This window comes from Leptodactylus fuscus, chromosome 3, assembly GCF_031893055.1.
Source record: "Leptodactylus fuscus isolate aLepFus1 chromosome 3, aLepFus1.hap2, whole genome shotgun sequence".
In the NCBI taxonomy this organism is placed as follows: domain Eukaryota; kingdom Metazoa; phylum Chordata; class Amphibia; order Anura; family Leptodactylidae; genus Leptodactylus; species Leptodactylus fuscus.
Window position 1 is genome coordinate 122798537 of NC_134267.1, and position 16097 is coordinate 122814633.

Here is a 16097-nt window from a genome sequence, read left to right on the forward strand (position 1 = left end):
AGAATTTATTAAATTGCTAATGTGCATTTTTGGGAAAAAATATCGGTATTCTTGTGCTAAAAGTAAACGGAGTTTGACAGGGACTAAAGCATAATTTTAAGATTAGAGAAAAAAATGGCGGCTCACATAATTAACCCTTCAATAGGGAACAGCCAGAGGTGTATTAAAATGAGTCGCCACTATTCAGGGCAGGAGACTCTTATAGATCAGCTGCAGCTTCTCCCAGTAACCATTCAACTCAAGGTTGATGGTAATATAATGAATAGAGATGAGCGAGTAGTATTCGATTGAACATCGAATACCATTATAGTCTATGGGAAAAAATGGGAATGTTGTTCCGGTTTCCATGGAAACCAAAGTTCGACACATTGGATCCTCCAAGTTCAGAAAGTAGCAGGACGAGGAGCACGAGGAGGTTTTTGAATTGATTTCAATGGAATTTTCCTGCATGGTATTCGACCGATACGAGTATTGAATAGTAGTATTCGATCGAATACTATTCGCTCATCTCAAATAATGAATTAAACTTAAGATAAAAAAGATATGGGTTTGTTTGTTGTGCGCTGCTGATTCCAATGTTAAACATGCAAGGTTTGGTTATTAAGTATGATCTTCTATTAGTTCATACAAAATGGCAACAAGTTCCGTTGCTGGACCAGTGTCTTCATCAGGCCAACTACGTAATAAAACAAAATACAAAGAGATGCATGCAGTAAATACAATGGGCATACAATAAAATAAATGAAAATAAATACCGTAAGTGAATAAAAATCACATAGTAGGCAGTGAATTATAATAGACTATTTCAGCTAATCCGTCTGCCCCTAGATAGTTAGTAGAAAGGAATCCCAACATTCTCATGTATGGATAAATAGGTGATTGTCCCAGAAATTAAAACTAATTAGTAGGTTAATAGATAAACTCATCAAATAAGTAATTAAATCAATCAAGTAATTAAATTAGATGAAATAAGCACGCAATAGATCTATTAAATAAAATAAACAAATTAGCAAAGTGAAAATAAATACATAAAAACATAAAACTAACCTGAATCAGGAGGGAGAATTAAGGAAAATGTAGTGCTACAGTAGGTTACTGCAGTGAGGTAGAGCAACCACAGATCTGCTTGGGGGGGGGGGAGGCTATGACCCAGTCCAGTTGTGGGGTTAGAGTTGAACAAAATACGGAATTTCTGGGATGCGAGACCTATTGACCCTAAGTGCCCAGATCTTATCAAACATTGGGCGGGTATCAGATATAAAGGAAATAATCTTCTGATGGAGCCTGATGGTATCCACCCCTCACACAACTTCAGTCACCTAGAGAAATATTTTCTTCAGTTGGAGACGATGTGAATCCAGGCTGCTAATAAAAGATATTGATATAGCCTAAATTGAGCATAGTTCAAACTATGGGATTTAAGAATGAGAAGAAATATGGGGGCCTGAAATGGGAAAGACTGTCCAAAGAGCTGCTGCGACATCCTGAGGGCATGAGGGCCGGACCACCGCACATGGAAGGTAGTGCCTAAGGCATTACAACCTCTAAAGCAAAGGGGTGAGACAGTAGGAAAAAAGCGATGAAGTTAATGGGAGACTAGATATGTCCTATGGAGCACTTTTAAAGAGGATTCCATGAGGGTGATCTGCCAACTGCCTTTGCTAATTGATGTTTGGGGGTCAGGGTAGTTTCAAGGGCTGGCTCCAAGGCCGTTAAAGTCAAGCTTGTCATCAACTGGTGCGGTGTATAGAGGAGAGGGAGCCCCTATCAGCCGCACTAAACAGATACAGTCTCTTGAAGCATGCACAGTCTCCAGACTGAGTGAGATGAGAGAGCGTAAGATATGGAAAACCTGTGCAGTCCTCTGAGAGAGGTGGGGAAAATATGCTATTAAAATAATCTTTGGTGAAAATTCATCAGCTGTAGAGGAGGTCGTTAAGGGAGACAAGGGGGAAAGAAAAGATTATGGACCTAGGGCCCCGAAAAGAGCCTGCAAGAATGCTGGGGCCACCAATGCAGATTCCAGTGATACCCATTGGGGATGGTCATGTTCATTATGGATAGCAATGAGTTGAGAGAGTCAGGCAGCAATATAATATTTATATAGGTGGAGAACCGAGAGGCCACCTACTCTCTTATACTGTACTTGACATGCCATTGTAAACTAGGTCTCTTATAGGCCCATATAAAGTTGTATTGGAAGAGTGTATTAATTAAATTAGGAAGGAAGAGTTGGTGATACTCAACAGCATATCATCAGCAAAGAGGTTAGAATTATATTCGCAGTCTCCAATCTGTACACCTTAAAGGGAACCGGATGGGAACGAATAGCAATCACCAAGGGCTCAATGGCCAGAGCAAATAAGGCTGGGGTATGACAACGACAATGGGTAACCCTGGCAAGTGCCTCGACAAATGCGAATAGGCTCTGGGGAATCAGTCGAGAGTTTTAGGTACACAGTAGATAGCCCAAAAGGGCTCTCTGAAAATCACCAGTTATGTCCATGTCTAGAACGTATGACCAGGATAGAGTATTGATGATTTTTTCTATATCAAGTACTAGGAGGGAAACAGGTTTGTGATGACTACTGGCCCAGTGAACTATATTATAAAGCTTCTGTACATTATTGGAGGCCTGTCTACCAGGTACAAAATCAACCTGGTCTGAATGAACGAGAGACAGGAGCAGCCAGGATCCCTTTAAATTTCTTATAATAGAGGGGGAAGAAACCATCCAGGCCCAAGTCTTTTCCTTTCTTTTCAGTCCAATGGGTCAAGATAGTGTCAAGCTGCATTTTCATAACTAACACATTTAACAAGGAATCTGCTAGGCTCAAACTGGTTGGTAGATTCAAGCTTCGAGAGTTTATATTCTAAGTCCTAAAAGTGTCTGCTTTAAGAGAACCTCTAATTGTCAATAATAACCAGATCATGGCAGGTCCAGGTACAATGGACATGGCAGGCATAAGTAAAATCAGGAAGTAAAGAGGTAAATCACATCAATTCTGGGGTAATGATGATGGGCTGGTGAGAAATACATGTAGGTTCTCTTGTTGCCATTGAAGTCACACCAGGCATCTATAATGTGTAAGGACTGCAGGGCAGACCATACTTCACCCTTGGCAGACTTGCCAAGCATGTCATTAACAGTAACATTAAAGTCCCCACACTAAATCAACGTGGAAAAGTCTACGTGTCCTAGACGATTACAAAGTTCATGAAAAAAAAGCTATAGAGGACTCGGTGGGAGTGTAGGAATTAACAAGACAGAATTGCTGGCCAAACAGTCTGAAGTTGAGAATGACGTTAATCACCGTGGAATTATCCTTCTGAGATGTTTATATACGTATACCACCATATCCATCATTTATCATACATTTAGCACTGTTCAGTTTTACAGAGATTTTTTTTTCTCCTTTCTCTCATTCACTATAATTACTATTGTCCTTTTTACTTTGATTATCCATCATTTACAGCTACAATCATTTCATGAAACTCCCTCCCTAACTATTAGCACATATCTATACTGATTTGCTGTCTCTATTATTATCCATATGCTAATTTTACCAACATATTGTGTTCCCCACTTTCTCCATTCGAATAGTATGCTTTGCCTCTACACATTGTTGTCTTTATATTATTCTGGAATTCCTATAGCGCAAACATAATGTAATAATGAACATAATTATGTTTACACAATTTCCTTCCGCCTCCATTAATTATATAAAGCATATATAATAGTGGTTTCTGTGTGGGTGAACTCATAATGAGAAGCGGTTCAATCATTCCAAATGGTTATGTGTTTTTGTTTTTGTTTTAATTTCATTAGTGTAGGAGCCACTCTGAGACATTTGACTGTGTGGAGGGGCCACTCCGGGAAACGATACTATGTGGAGGGGAAACTATGGGACATTACACTGTGAGGAGGGGCCACCATTTGATATTCTACTGTATGTGGGAGAATCTGTGGGACACTAAACATGGAGGGCTCCTATGGGACACTGTACTGCATGTAGAGCTGGTTTGGGTCATTATACTGCTATAAGTGCCACTATGAGACATTATACTACATGGAGGATCACTATGGGACTTTATACTGTGTGTGGGCCACTACTGGACATTATACTGTGTGGGAGCTACAATCAGACATTAAACTGCATAGAGGCCCTCTAAGGACCTGAATTGTATTGGAATTCCAACATGTAGACAGTAAAGGGGAAAGGTGCCAACACTGTGGCATTCCTATATTGATGAACAACCTATTTGAAAAGCATTGTCCGAACCTCACAAGCTGCAGTCTATCCTTGAGGTAGTCGTCAATCCAGATTACAAGAAATTCAGCTAGCATCCCTTTTGATTAATTGTCCAATTCGCCCTTCCTGGACACAGGTACAATCCAAGAATTCTTCCTCATCAAGGGTATGTCTTCTCCTCGCAAATTCATGTTAAACAAGCGCATCACACAATTGGATACTTCAACCCCTTAAGATTCTAGGGAAAACTTGGTCAGGCTCCGCAGCCTTGCTGATTCTGATTCATCTGATCTGATTATTCTATTCCTTATCACCCGTGTCCATACTCAGCAGTTTTGAAGCTGGCCATCGTTTTTTATACCTAACCATATTTCCTTAATATAATTCCTAATAAGCTTGCTCTCTTTTTCTTGTATGAAAGTTCACAGTCCCTCACCATAACCTTGAGGTCTCTCTGCACTACTCTGATCACCTCTTTGTCCTTATTCCAAATGCCCTCTTATTCTTTCTTAGCAGGCTTTTCAACTCCTTCATAACCCAAGACGTGTTATTAGGAAAGCACTTGACCTCCTTGGTAGGCACAATATTGTCAAAACAGAAATTAATGTAATTGGTTACCACCCAAGTCGCCTGGTTGACATCATTCCCAACCTCTTCAAGGAGCATATCTCAAGACATCTGAAAACATGATTGCAGTACTTCTTCCACCTCCCTAGACCACTATCCTGACAGTATGGAAAAGAAAAATGGACTGGCAGGAACGGACCATGCTGGGAGGCACCGAAGCAGCGCGGACAGGTGAGTATGATTTATAAAACAATTTTTTTAATTATTTTTTTGCTGGGACAATCACTTTAAGCTCTTTTCTTAGCATTATGACCACCTTTTAAACGCTATTTATTGAAATTGCTTTACCAAATGAATGAATTCCTATTTTATATGTTAGGCTGTGCGTTTAGAACTTAAATAAATGAATACAAACCTGAGGCTGGAACAACTGCTTAGTACATTCTGTAACAATTTAACCATTGGTGTAAATCCGGTGCCAGCTGCCACAAGGAAAATATCCTCCATTCCTTCAGTCTGGGCCATTCTAAAACACCCCTGAGGGCTGCTGATAGAGATTTGATCACCTATTTAGCAGAAAAATACATAATGCATAAACCAAGCGAAGAAGACCCAATACATAAACCGATCCATTCTACATTCACCATTCCGCATAATATGTTAACAATATAAATTCCTTCCCTGTTATTCTGTACTTCTCATTCAAACACAATCGCTGCTGAAATGTACAATGTCATTGGGAACTGGAAAGTGAAGCTTTGTTTGTACCAATAAACATGCAAGTGACATTATTAGGAAAAATGTCATTATTCTTGGTATTGATGTTCTGTTTGCTATCACTAGCACACTCATCTGTGGAGATGGATGCACGTTTTTACAGATTTACAATGAGCAATTATTATTATACATGCTTTAATAATAACAGTATTCACTATGTGAAGAATCCTTGAGGCAGTGATACGGACACCATGAGACTATAAATAGATCTATTTATAAAGTGATGTGTGATGGCCATGGATCTGCTTCAAATGACTCATCTGACTGTAAGGGCTAGTTCACACGTGAACTGCCCGCGCGGGTTTTGACACAGAGAGAGACGCGGCGAGCCGCGTCTCTCTCTTGTCAAAACCCGCCCGCCGCGACCATCGCTGTCGCGGCTTAACCCTCTGCTGTCGGCTCAAATGAATGAGCCGACATAGGAGGGAGCTGCGGGGGGCGGAAGCCGCGCGACTGAGACAGCGCGGCTTCCGCCTGAAGAAAGGACATGTCCTTTCTTTTCTCCGCTAGCAGCAGCTCGCCGCTAGCGGAGAACAGAAGCCCGGCGGTCTCCATAGACCACCATTATAAGGGGAGGTTTTGGACGCGAAATCCGCTGTCAAAAACCTCCCCTTATACTCACGTGTGAACTAGCCCTAAACCAGCAACCTGCTTAAAGGGGTATTCCCATTAACAGAATTACATCTATATTTGTGGATAATTAAAAGTTAAACATTTTTTCAAATATAAGTAGTTGAACATTCTGCAGAGTTTTAAAGACTTTCTCTCGTTAGCTTAGGGTGACAGTCTGTTATCTTGATCGGTTGCCAATGGATACAACAATGAATGCAAAAACTTTCTGTGGTCTGGGACTTGTCAAAAATCCAGCCATAATTTTCTTATTGTAGCTGGGTTATCAGGCAGGGACATGCTTGCATGATAACATATCCTGGCCCACAATAAGGAAATCTTGGCTCATTTTTCGACCTTAGAAAGGTTCTGCATTCATGTTTGTATCCACTGGCAACCGATCAAGACAACAGACTGTGACCACAAGATATTTAGAGAAAATCTTTAAAACTTTGCCAATTTTTGAAATACTTATATTTGCAAAAATGGTTAACTTTTAATTATCTACAAATTTAAAAAAGGTTATGTACATGGGAATACCCCTTTAAAGACGGCCTTTCACCACCATCGGCTTTTCCAATCTGTGCCCCCGGTGAAGAGCTATCGATGCCGGTACCATAGCTCTTCACTGTCAGATGGGTGTTTCTGACAGTCAGTCAGGAATGCCCTTCCTCACAGCAACGTCTATGCGCTATGATTTTCATATTTCCATGTCTTTAATATTGCACAATATGCCGCTAACGTAGTTTCATATTATCGCAAAAGAAAATCCTTTCAGATTTTTTTAAGTGTCTTTCATTGTGTGTTTTTTTTTTCCTTTTTGCCCTTTTCATTATGTGCAGCACAATGTGTATGATGTATATGTATATAGGCATGTGCATAATATCAAATCGTATTATCATATGTACATATCATTATATATGCACATATGCTTTTGTTTTGTTTGTTAGCATGTCTTTATTTTATGTACGTGCAGCTATTCCTTTTTGCGGCTCATGCCTTGATAATGGGCATGTTGAACACATGTTAGTAATTTAAGCTGGTGCACATTTGATTGATGAACCTACAAATAGGAAAAGGATTCTAGTTGTTGTCGGGCTATGATTAAGGAAGGTTTTCCGAAATGCGTCAGCCGGACGCAGCATTTTTTAACCATGCATGTACAGACAGTTTCTATGATCATCTACCAATAAAGGTGAAGTCTTAATTTTCCACATCTGCAGTGCTGGATTGTTTTTTATCTATGAATTTGCCAATCTACTCTGTCCTACTTCCCAGAGAAACTGTATAGGGGACGGCTTCCCGGGGGTCAGTTTTAAAATCCATTCCTTCAGGCTGTTAATCATTGATAGGAAAATTTCTGATTTGCCATAGAAAGACCAGAGGTTTACCTAACTAAATGACAGGTTATGCTGAATCTTTCCCCACAAAATTATATATGAATCTGCTCAGCTCTTCCTACTGTACAACATGCTGCCAGCACATGAAACTGTATGTTCCTTATGACAATGAAAGTAAAACTGTACAGTTATAGATGAGGTTCTGTCTAAAGATTTTTACTAGATTTCTCCTGTTACAATTTTTGCCAGCTAAAATGAAAAACTAAATTGAAACATTGCAGAAAAAAAAGATGATTGAATTAAAAAGGTCCTCTGACTAGAGTTTGACGGCATACCCATAATATCTTTTACAAATATCTGACAGGTGGATTGCCACCTATTTAGCATAGAAACTGTGAAGAGAAATTTTTGATCTATCTCCTGTGTAATGTTAGTACAGAGGAGAAAGATTTATCAAGACTGGCAGTTCACGAATCAGCCTTCGTCATCACAAACCTCTTAATTAGTATCTTTATATATGTAATTTACAACAGTTATATCAAATCTCTGCTCATGCCCAATTTTCAGGAAAAAGACAAATGTGACAAAAGTCCACAAATTTGCAACTTTTATTAATATGTTTTATAGCAGAAACTGGCATAATAGATTCCACCCCCTTGTCTAGATATAATAACAGCTGTCTAAATGAATGCTTTAGCCCATAATTTGCCCAGAAAGGGCAAGAGATGCATAACCACAATAGTACAATGCTGTATTATGTCTTCTTTTACCTATATACTTTTTGTGGTTAACCTCTTACTCCATTTTCAACCATTACTATTTTTCAGAGACCATTCAGTGCTCAAAAACAGCAGTACATTGTTCTCTTCTTCATCCTAGTTTTTTTAGAACCTCCTCTTAATTCTACTTATCCTTTCACTGTAGTACAGTTATCACTTACATGCATCAGCATAGCATTCACTCACAAAAGGTTTCAAAAACTCCTCCTTCGTGGCTTATTTTCTGTGTTAAGGTGCATATAAACAATCTTTCATTATTAAAGGGACTGTTCAGGATCTGAAGATATTTGATACTGTTGACCATCCAACCAATAGTTAGTTCAGTGGGTAACAATAGAGCCAAAATCGGGAGACAAATGATTTTCCAGTATCAAGCCAAGGGTTAGTTTCTAAAGGTTACGTCAAAGCCAGAATGAAGAGTCAAATGGATTTCCAGTATCAAGCAAGAGATCAGAATAAAGGAGTGAAGCACAAATGATCAGGTTATGAAGGCCAAACCAGGTAGAAGCAAATAGCAGGCACCTGGCTGGGGAAGAAGATGGTTTAAATATGCCTCCTCAGCTGCTCATTGGATAAGCGTAACAGAACTCTGACTCTGTCGGCACAGTAACCTTAAATAATGGTAGATACACTGAAATTCCTGACACCAGGTCTGACACCTACATAAATATTATGACAAAATGAAATATCACTCCACAAATTTCTTCATATTTTCACCTTAACAAAAAAATAAATGAATGTCTTACCTATTTCCAATTTATTGAGGTGTGGAGTAAAACTTCCATCTGTGTAGATTTTAATCATCAAGTAAATATAATTCTTATTACAGTGTGCTGACTGCATAGAATCCATTACTAAGCCCTGGGTCACAGGTGTATATGGCTTTACAAGTTCCATATCTACAACAAAGAAATACAAGTAATGTCACATACATGTGCAGAATAAGATTGTTACTTAACAGCATTCCAAAATGAAGACCCACATGGGTGGTAGGTTAATTCATTATTTAACAATGTTGCCTTTTGACTATAAAACTTAACTTTTATTAAGCTACCTAACAAACTATAAAAGGAGATCTCAAAATATATATGTATTAGCAAATGTCTCAATCCTCATAATTGTATCCAAGGGTGAATAATAAGGGTGAAATGGGTTGTTGCTTGACCTTGCAAGAAGGCCCAAAGGCAAATAATTACCCATTTGTTCCCATTATAATCCAACCTTGTAATCAACTTTATCAGCATGGTATAATGCTCTATAATAGCCCCTGTACGGTATAATATGCTCCACAATGGCCCCTGCACAGTTTGGTGCTTCACAGTGGTATAAGGTTCCCACGCCTGTGCAGTAGAGGTAGATTGTTGGCTGCAGAAAGAAGCAGAACTGGGACTATAGCACGTGGCAGCAAAATCAGAAAAGAGGCAGCGGCTGTCCCTCAGGAGGAAGACTGGAGGGAAGAGAGGAACCTATAATGGGGTTGGGAAAGGCTAGTAGTGGGTGGGATAGCTAGAGAGACAGGGAGGGGGTGTATGGGAGGGAGAGAGGAGGGGGGGTCAACGTGAGAGGAAGATAGTGTGGAAGCTACATAGCAGGAAGCTGAACCATACAAAGAAAAATGCAGAAGATACCAGGAGCTATCCAGAGACACCCAGAAATCACTCAAAACACTGCTAAAGGTATTTGGGTGCATTTATTAACCCATTAATAGAGCTAACAGACCTTCTAAACAAAAGAAAACAAACCCAAAAAACATTTTTTGTTGGGAAAACCCCTTTAAACTGTAAAAAACAAATGTCTGACTTTCAGTTTTTTTCACAATGGTGATACTCAAGAATTTGTGAGATGCAAAAACAAGCAATACATTCTCTGAAAGGAATTCTGGGAAGAAACATACAAATAAGTTTTCCTTTACAGAAAAACAAGAAACTATTGTCCTAGGCTCACCTTTTGAAAGATTAACCCCTTTGAAGGGTTGAACCTCAGAAATATTTGTCGAATCTCTTGGGGTTCACATGAAGCGGCTCTAGGGAGAATTTTGCATTGTGTGGGCCACTGTGGGGAGCATATTCTACTGTGTGGGGGGCCACTGTAAAGCATATTATACTGTGTGGGGGCCATTGTAGAGCATATAAAACTGAGTGGGGGCCACTGTGGAGCATATAATACTGTGTGGGGGCCACTGTGGAGCATATAATACTGTGTGGGGGCCACGGTGAAGCACATAATACTGTGTGGGGGTCACTGTAGACCATATTATACTCTGTAGGGCAACTGTGGCACATATAATACTGTGTCGGGGCCACTGTGGAGCATATTATATTGTGTGGGGCCGTTTTACTATTCACATCATAACAAGCCATCCATTTTATAGCACCTGCACACTATTATTACAGGCTATAATAACACTGCAAAAGTTTGAACCAACTTTAGTTACGCCACTGAGTCTACAGCTCTTCACAGATGAGGTCATGTTACTACACTCCTTGAAAGTCAGGCACTGATCTATAGGTAGATCTATGTATTATTATTTTCAAGAATTCCTAGTCTAGCATTCAAGACCTGTAAGACTCTGCACACTTGAGAAGGTGTCCTGCAAATGTAGCCTCCTTAATAAGACATAGTACCCCCTTCAGGCCCATAATATTTTCACAAACCCACCAATGACAGCCTGGATTTGGCAATCAGCACAACCAGGGTGAGCTATGAAGTTTGGGAAACAAGTTTTACAGACCGGTTTGGGTTTCAAAGGAGGGATCCGCATTTATCAGACATTTATACAGTGTTGGCCAAAAGTATTGGCACCCCTGCAATTCTGCCAGATAATACTCATTTTCTTCCAGAAAATGATTGCAATCACAAATCCTTTGGTATTATTATCTTCATTTAATTTGTCTTCAATGGAAAACCACAAAAAGAATTGTCAAAAAAGCCAAATTGGATATAATTCAACACCAAACATAAAAAAGGGGGTGGACAAAAGTACTGGCACTGTTTGAAAAATCATGTGATGCTTCTCTAATTTGTGTAATTAACAGCACCTGTTACTTACCTGAGGCACCTAACAGGTGGTGGCAATAACTAAATCACACTTGTAGCCAGTTGAAATGGATTAAAGTTGACTCAACCTCTGTCCTGTGTCCTTGTGTGTACCACATTGAGCATGGAGAAAAGAAAGAAGACCAAAGAACTGTCTGAGGACTTGAGAAGCAAAATTGTGAGGAAGCATGAGCAATCTCAAGGCTACAAGTCCATCTCCAAAGACCTGAATGTTCCTGTGTCTACCGTGCGCAGTGTCATCAAGAAGTTTAAAGCCCATGGCACTGTGGCTAACCTACCTAGATGTGGATGGAAAAGAAAAATTGACGAGAGATTTCAACGCAAGATTGTACGGATGGTGGATAAAGAACCTCGACTAACATCCAAACAAGTTCAAGCTGCCCTGCAGTCTGAGGGTACAACAGTGTATACCCGTACTATCCGTCGACGTCTGAATGAAAAGGGACTGTATGGTAGGATACCCAGGAAGACCCCACTTCTTACCCAGAGACATAAAAAAGCCAGGCTGGAGTTTGCCAAAACTTACCTGAGAAAGCCAAAAACGTTTTGGAAGAATGTTCTCTGGTCAGATGAAACAAAAGTAGAGTTTTTTGGGAAAAGGCATCAACATAGAGTTTACAGGAAAAAAAAAAAAAAAAAGAGGCCTTCAAAGAAAAGAACACGGTCCCTACAGTCAAACATGGTGGAGGTTCCCTGATGTTCTGGGGTTGTTTTGCTGCCTCTGGCACTGGACTGCTTGACTGTGTGCATGGCATTATGAAGTCTGAAGACTACCAACAAATTTTGCAGCATAATGTAGGGCCCAGTGTGAGAAAGCTGGGTCTCCCTCAGAGGTCATGGGTCTTCCAGCAGGACAATGACCCAAAACACACTTCAAAAAGCACTAGAAAATGGTTTGAGAAAGCACTGGTGGCTTCTAAAGTGGCCAGCAATGAGTCAAGCCCTGAATCCCATAGAACACCTGTGGAGAGATCTCAAAATGGCAGTTTGGAGAAGGCACCCTTCAAATCTCAGGGACCTGGAGCAGTTTGCCAAAGGAGAATGGTCTAAAATTCCAGCAGAGCATTGTAAGAAACTCATTGATGGTTACCGGAAGCGGATGTTCGCAGTTATTTTGTCTAAAGGTTGTGCTACCTTTGTCAATACTTTTGTCCGGCCCATTTTTGGAGTTTTGTGTAAAATGATCAATGATTTGACTTTTTTTTTCATTCTCTTTTGTGTTTTTTCATTGCAAGCAAAATAAATGAAGATATTAATACCAAAGAGTTTGTGCTTGCAATAATTTTGTGAAAGAAAATGAGTATTATCTGACAGAATTGCAGGAGTGCCAATACTTTTGGCCAACGCTGTATATATACTACAGTAAAATCCCTGTAAGACTATGGAAGTTCCACCCTTGGGAATCTAACAGATAAACAGAATCAGTAAGCAGTGGTGCTTGCTGGAGGATAAGTCATAAATTTAAAATAATTCAAAAACTGTAAACTGTAGTCAATCTTCCACAGTACTAGTATTCTAATGATACATTTATACAATGTTCCAGTCTACATCTCAGGAGATAAAGCTTATTTAATTAGTAAAGGAAACCTCTGAGCAATTAATTATGCCCAAACCACTGATATGAAATACCCAAAGGCTTCCTTAATACATAGAACTGACATGCATGTGAGATGAATATATATTTATAAAGAATGAGGCTTGGGAAGAAATCTCCACTGGGTAGTATCTCTCTAGCTTTTGCCGGGATGTTGCAGATTGACCGACAGGTCTCCCACTCCTTGCATATTGTGAGAGACCTGTTAAACAAGAGAATATAGAGGTCAGCCTTGACACTTCTCCCCATACCCGGTTATCTTTAAAACTACTGCATGTTTTTTTTGGTAACTCTGTAGCCTTTCACAGTAAAACATATTTTAATACAATGATAGAGACTATAAATATTACACTCTTCATGGTTTGCCTGCATCAGTTCAATTAATAATGATTGTTGATGTATTTTTTTACTTACATATACTATACATATCTATTTTTTTTTTACCTTGAATTATTAGCTTGAGGTACACATGATGTCCCACAGGAACCAGAAGATGACAGTAGCGAGGTAGTTCAAAGCAATATAATCTGGTATTGTGATTGAGGTCTGTTTTTGAAGCTAGTCTGCACATCCTATAATAAACTCCTGCAGGACATAAAAAATTATTAAATGCTAATAAATAACAAGCAGACAGTTATTATCTTATACAACCTTTCAACTTTAGAGGATGAAGGCAGGTGTGGGGAAAAAATATTTTCAAAAAATAGTCAATTACAGTCCTATGAAAAAGTTTGGGCACCCCTATTAATCTTAATCATTTTTCGTTCTAAATATTTTGGTGCTTGCAACAGCCATTTCAGTTTGATATATCTAATAACTGATGGACACAGTAATATTTCAGGATTGAAATGAGGTTTATTGTACTAACAGAAAATGTGCACTATGCAATAAACCAAAATTTGACCAGTGCAAAAGTATGGGCACCTCAACAGAAAAGTGACATTAATATTTAGTAGATCTTCCTTTTGCAAAGATAACAGCCTCTAGTCGCTTCCTGTAGCTTTTAATCAGTTCCTGGATCCTGGATGAAGGTATTTTGGACCATTCCTCTTTACAAAACAATTCAAGTTCAGTTAAGTTTGATGGTCGCTGAGCATGGACAGCCCGCTTCAAATCATCCCACAGATGTTCAATGATATTCAGGTCTGGGCACTGGGATGGCCATTCCAGAACATTGTAATTGTTCCTCTGCATGAATGCCTGAGTCGATTTGGAGCGGTGTTTTGGATCATTGTCTTGCTGACATATCCATCTCCGGCGTAACTTCAACTTCGTCACTGATTCTTGAACATTATTCTCAAGAATCTGCTGATACTGAGTGGAATCCATGTGACCCTCAACTTTAACAAGATTCCCGGTGCCGGCATTGGCCACACAGCCCCAAAGCATGATGGAACCTCCACCAAATATTACAGTGGGTAGCAAGTGTTTTTCTTGGAATGCTGTTTTTTTTTGGACTCCATGCATAACGCCTTTTTGTATGACCAAACAACTCAATCTTTCATCAGTCCACGGGACCTTCTTCCAAAATGAAGCTGGCTTATCCAAATGTGCTTTTGCATACCTCAGGCGACTCTGTTTGTGGCATGCTTGCAGAAACGGCTTCTTTCTCATCACTCAACCATACAGCTTCTCCTTGTGCAAAGTGTGCTGTATAGTTGACCGATGCACAGTGCCACCATCTGCAGCAAGATGATGCTGAAGCTCGTTGGAGGTGATCTGTGGGTTGTCCTTGACTGTTCTCACCATTCTTCTTCTCTGCCTTTCTGATATTTTTCTTGGCCTGCCACTTCTGGGCTTAACAAGAACTGTCCCTGTGGTCTTCCATTTCCTTACTATGTTCCTCACAGTGGAAACTGACAGGTTAAATCTCTGAGACAACTTTTTGTATCCTTCCCCTGAACAACTATGTTGAACAATCTTTGTTTTCAGATTATTTGAGAGCTGTTTTAAGTAGCCCATGATGCCACTCTTCAGAGGAGATTCAAATAGGAGAACAACTTGCAATTGGCCACCTTAAATAACTTTTCTCATGATTGGATAGATCTGGCTATGAAGTTCAAAGCTCAGTGAGGTTACAAAAACAATTTTGTGCTTCAGTAAGTCAGTAAAAAGTAGTTAGGAGTATTCAAATCAATAAAATGATAAGGGTGCCCATACTTTTGCACCGGTCAATTTTTGGTTTAATGCATGTTGCACATTTTCTGTTAGTACAATAAACCTCATTTCACTCCTGAAATATTACTGTGTCTCTCTCCTTACCTGATGGAATTATCTAAACCAGTCAGAACTGCACAAAGATGAAACCCATGGCAGTGCTGCAATAGTGATATAAGCTGCAACAGCCATATAAGTAGACTTTACTGGTGATGGTAGGGGTGTCAGGAAGAGTTCGATAAGAGTATGTAAAAGATGTAAGGCTACGTTCACACTGATGTCATTAAGGTCCATTGATCTGTCATAAGATCAGAGCAACAGACTTAAATGCAGAGAGAATGACTAAGGCAGTCTAATCAGTCTTCATTTACTGAGAACCTCAGTCACATTGTGGTTGGTCCAATGGAGCGGTCAGATTTTCCGACAAACAATTTAGATGTCTAGGTAGCTAGTGACCCACAGTGATTGTCTGGGCTTCTTAGCTTGTATGATAACTAACATGTGCATATAAGGACTGCATCTGTGGAATAGCCTACTCCAGAAACTAGTCACAGTCACATCAGTCATTCATTCTGTTACATCTAGTGGATAAAATTCTGACCATGGTCATGTGATTTGCGGTCCATGGTCATGTGATGAGCACACAGGTGTGGCTCGTTATACTCACAGCACAACAATCAGCCATCTGCCTGATAACGAGTTGTGCACTTGTGTGCTCATCACATGACCATGGACTATATATCACATGATGATGGACTGTACATCACATGACCATGGTCAGAATTTTATCCACTAGAAGTAACAGAATGAATGACAGCAAGCAGAGATCTAGAAAACTGTGAGGAATTGATACAGAAAGTATATTGGAAAAATTGGACAACTTTCATTTATACAATCAACAACATTTTTGCCTCAATATTGGTCTGTAAGTGGATAACCCCTTTAACAGCGTCAACAGAACTTC

At 39.6% G+C, this 16097-nt stretch overlaps 1 protein-coding gene across 2 annotated transcripts in view; it reads right to left on the reverse strand.

Moving 5' to 3' along the window:
- CYB5R4 (cytochrome b5 reductase 4) overlaps nt 1–16097 on the reverse strand; it is a 150862-nt gene that overhangs the window by 15134 nt on the left and 119631 nt on the right. For both annotated transcript variants that reach the window (XM_075268257.1, XM_075268255.1), the window contains 3 exons: nt 13421–13561; nt 9072–9224; nt 5236–5386 (listed from right to left, as the gene is read on the reverse strand). In XM_075268257.1, coding sequence (XP_075124358.1) covers nt 5236–5386; nt 9072–9224; nt 13421–13561 — 445 coding nt within the window. The remainder of the gene's footprint in view (nt 1–5235; nt 5387–9071; nt 9225–13420; nt 13562–16097) is intronic.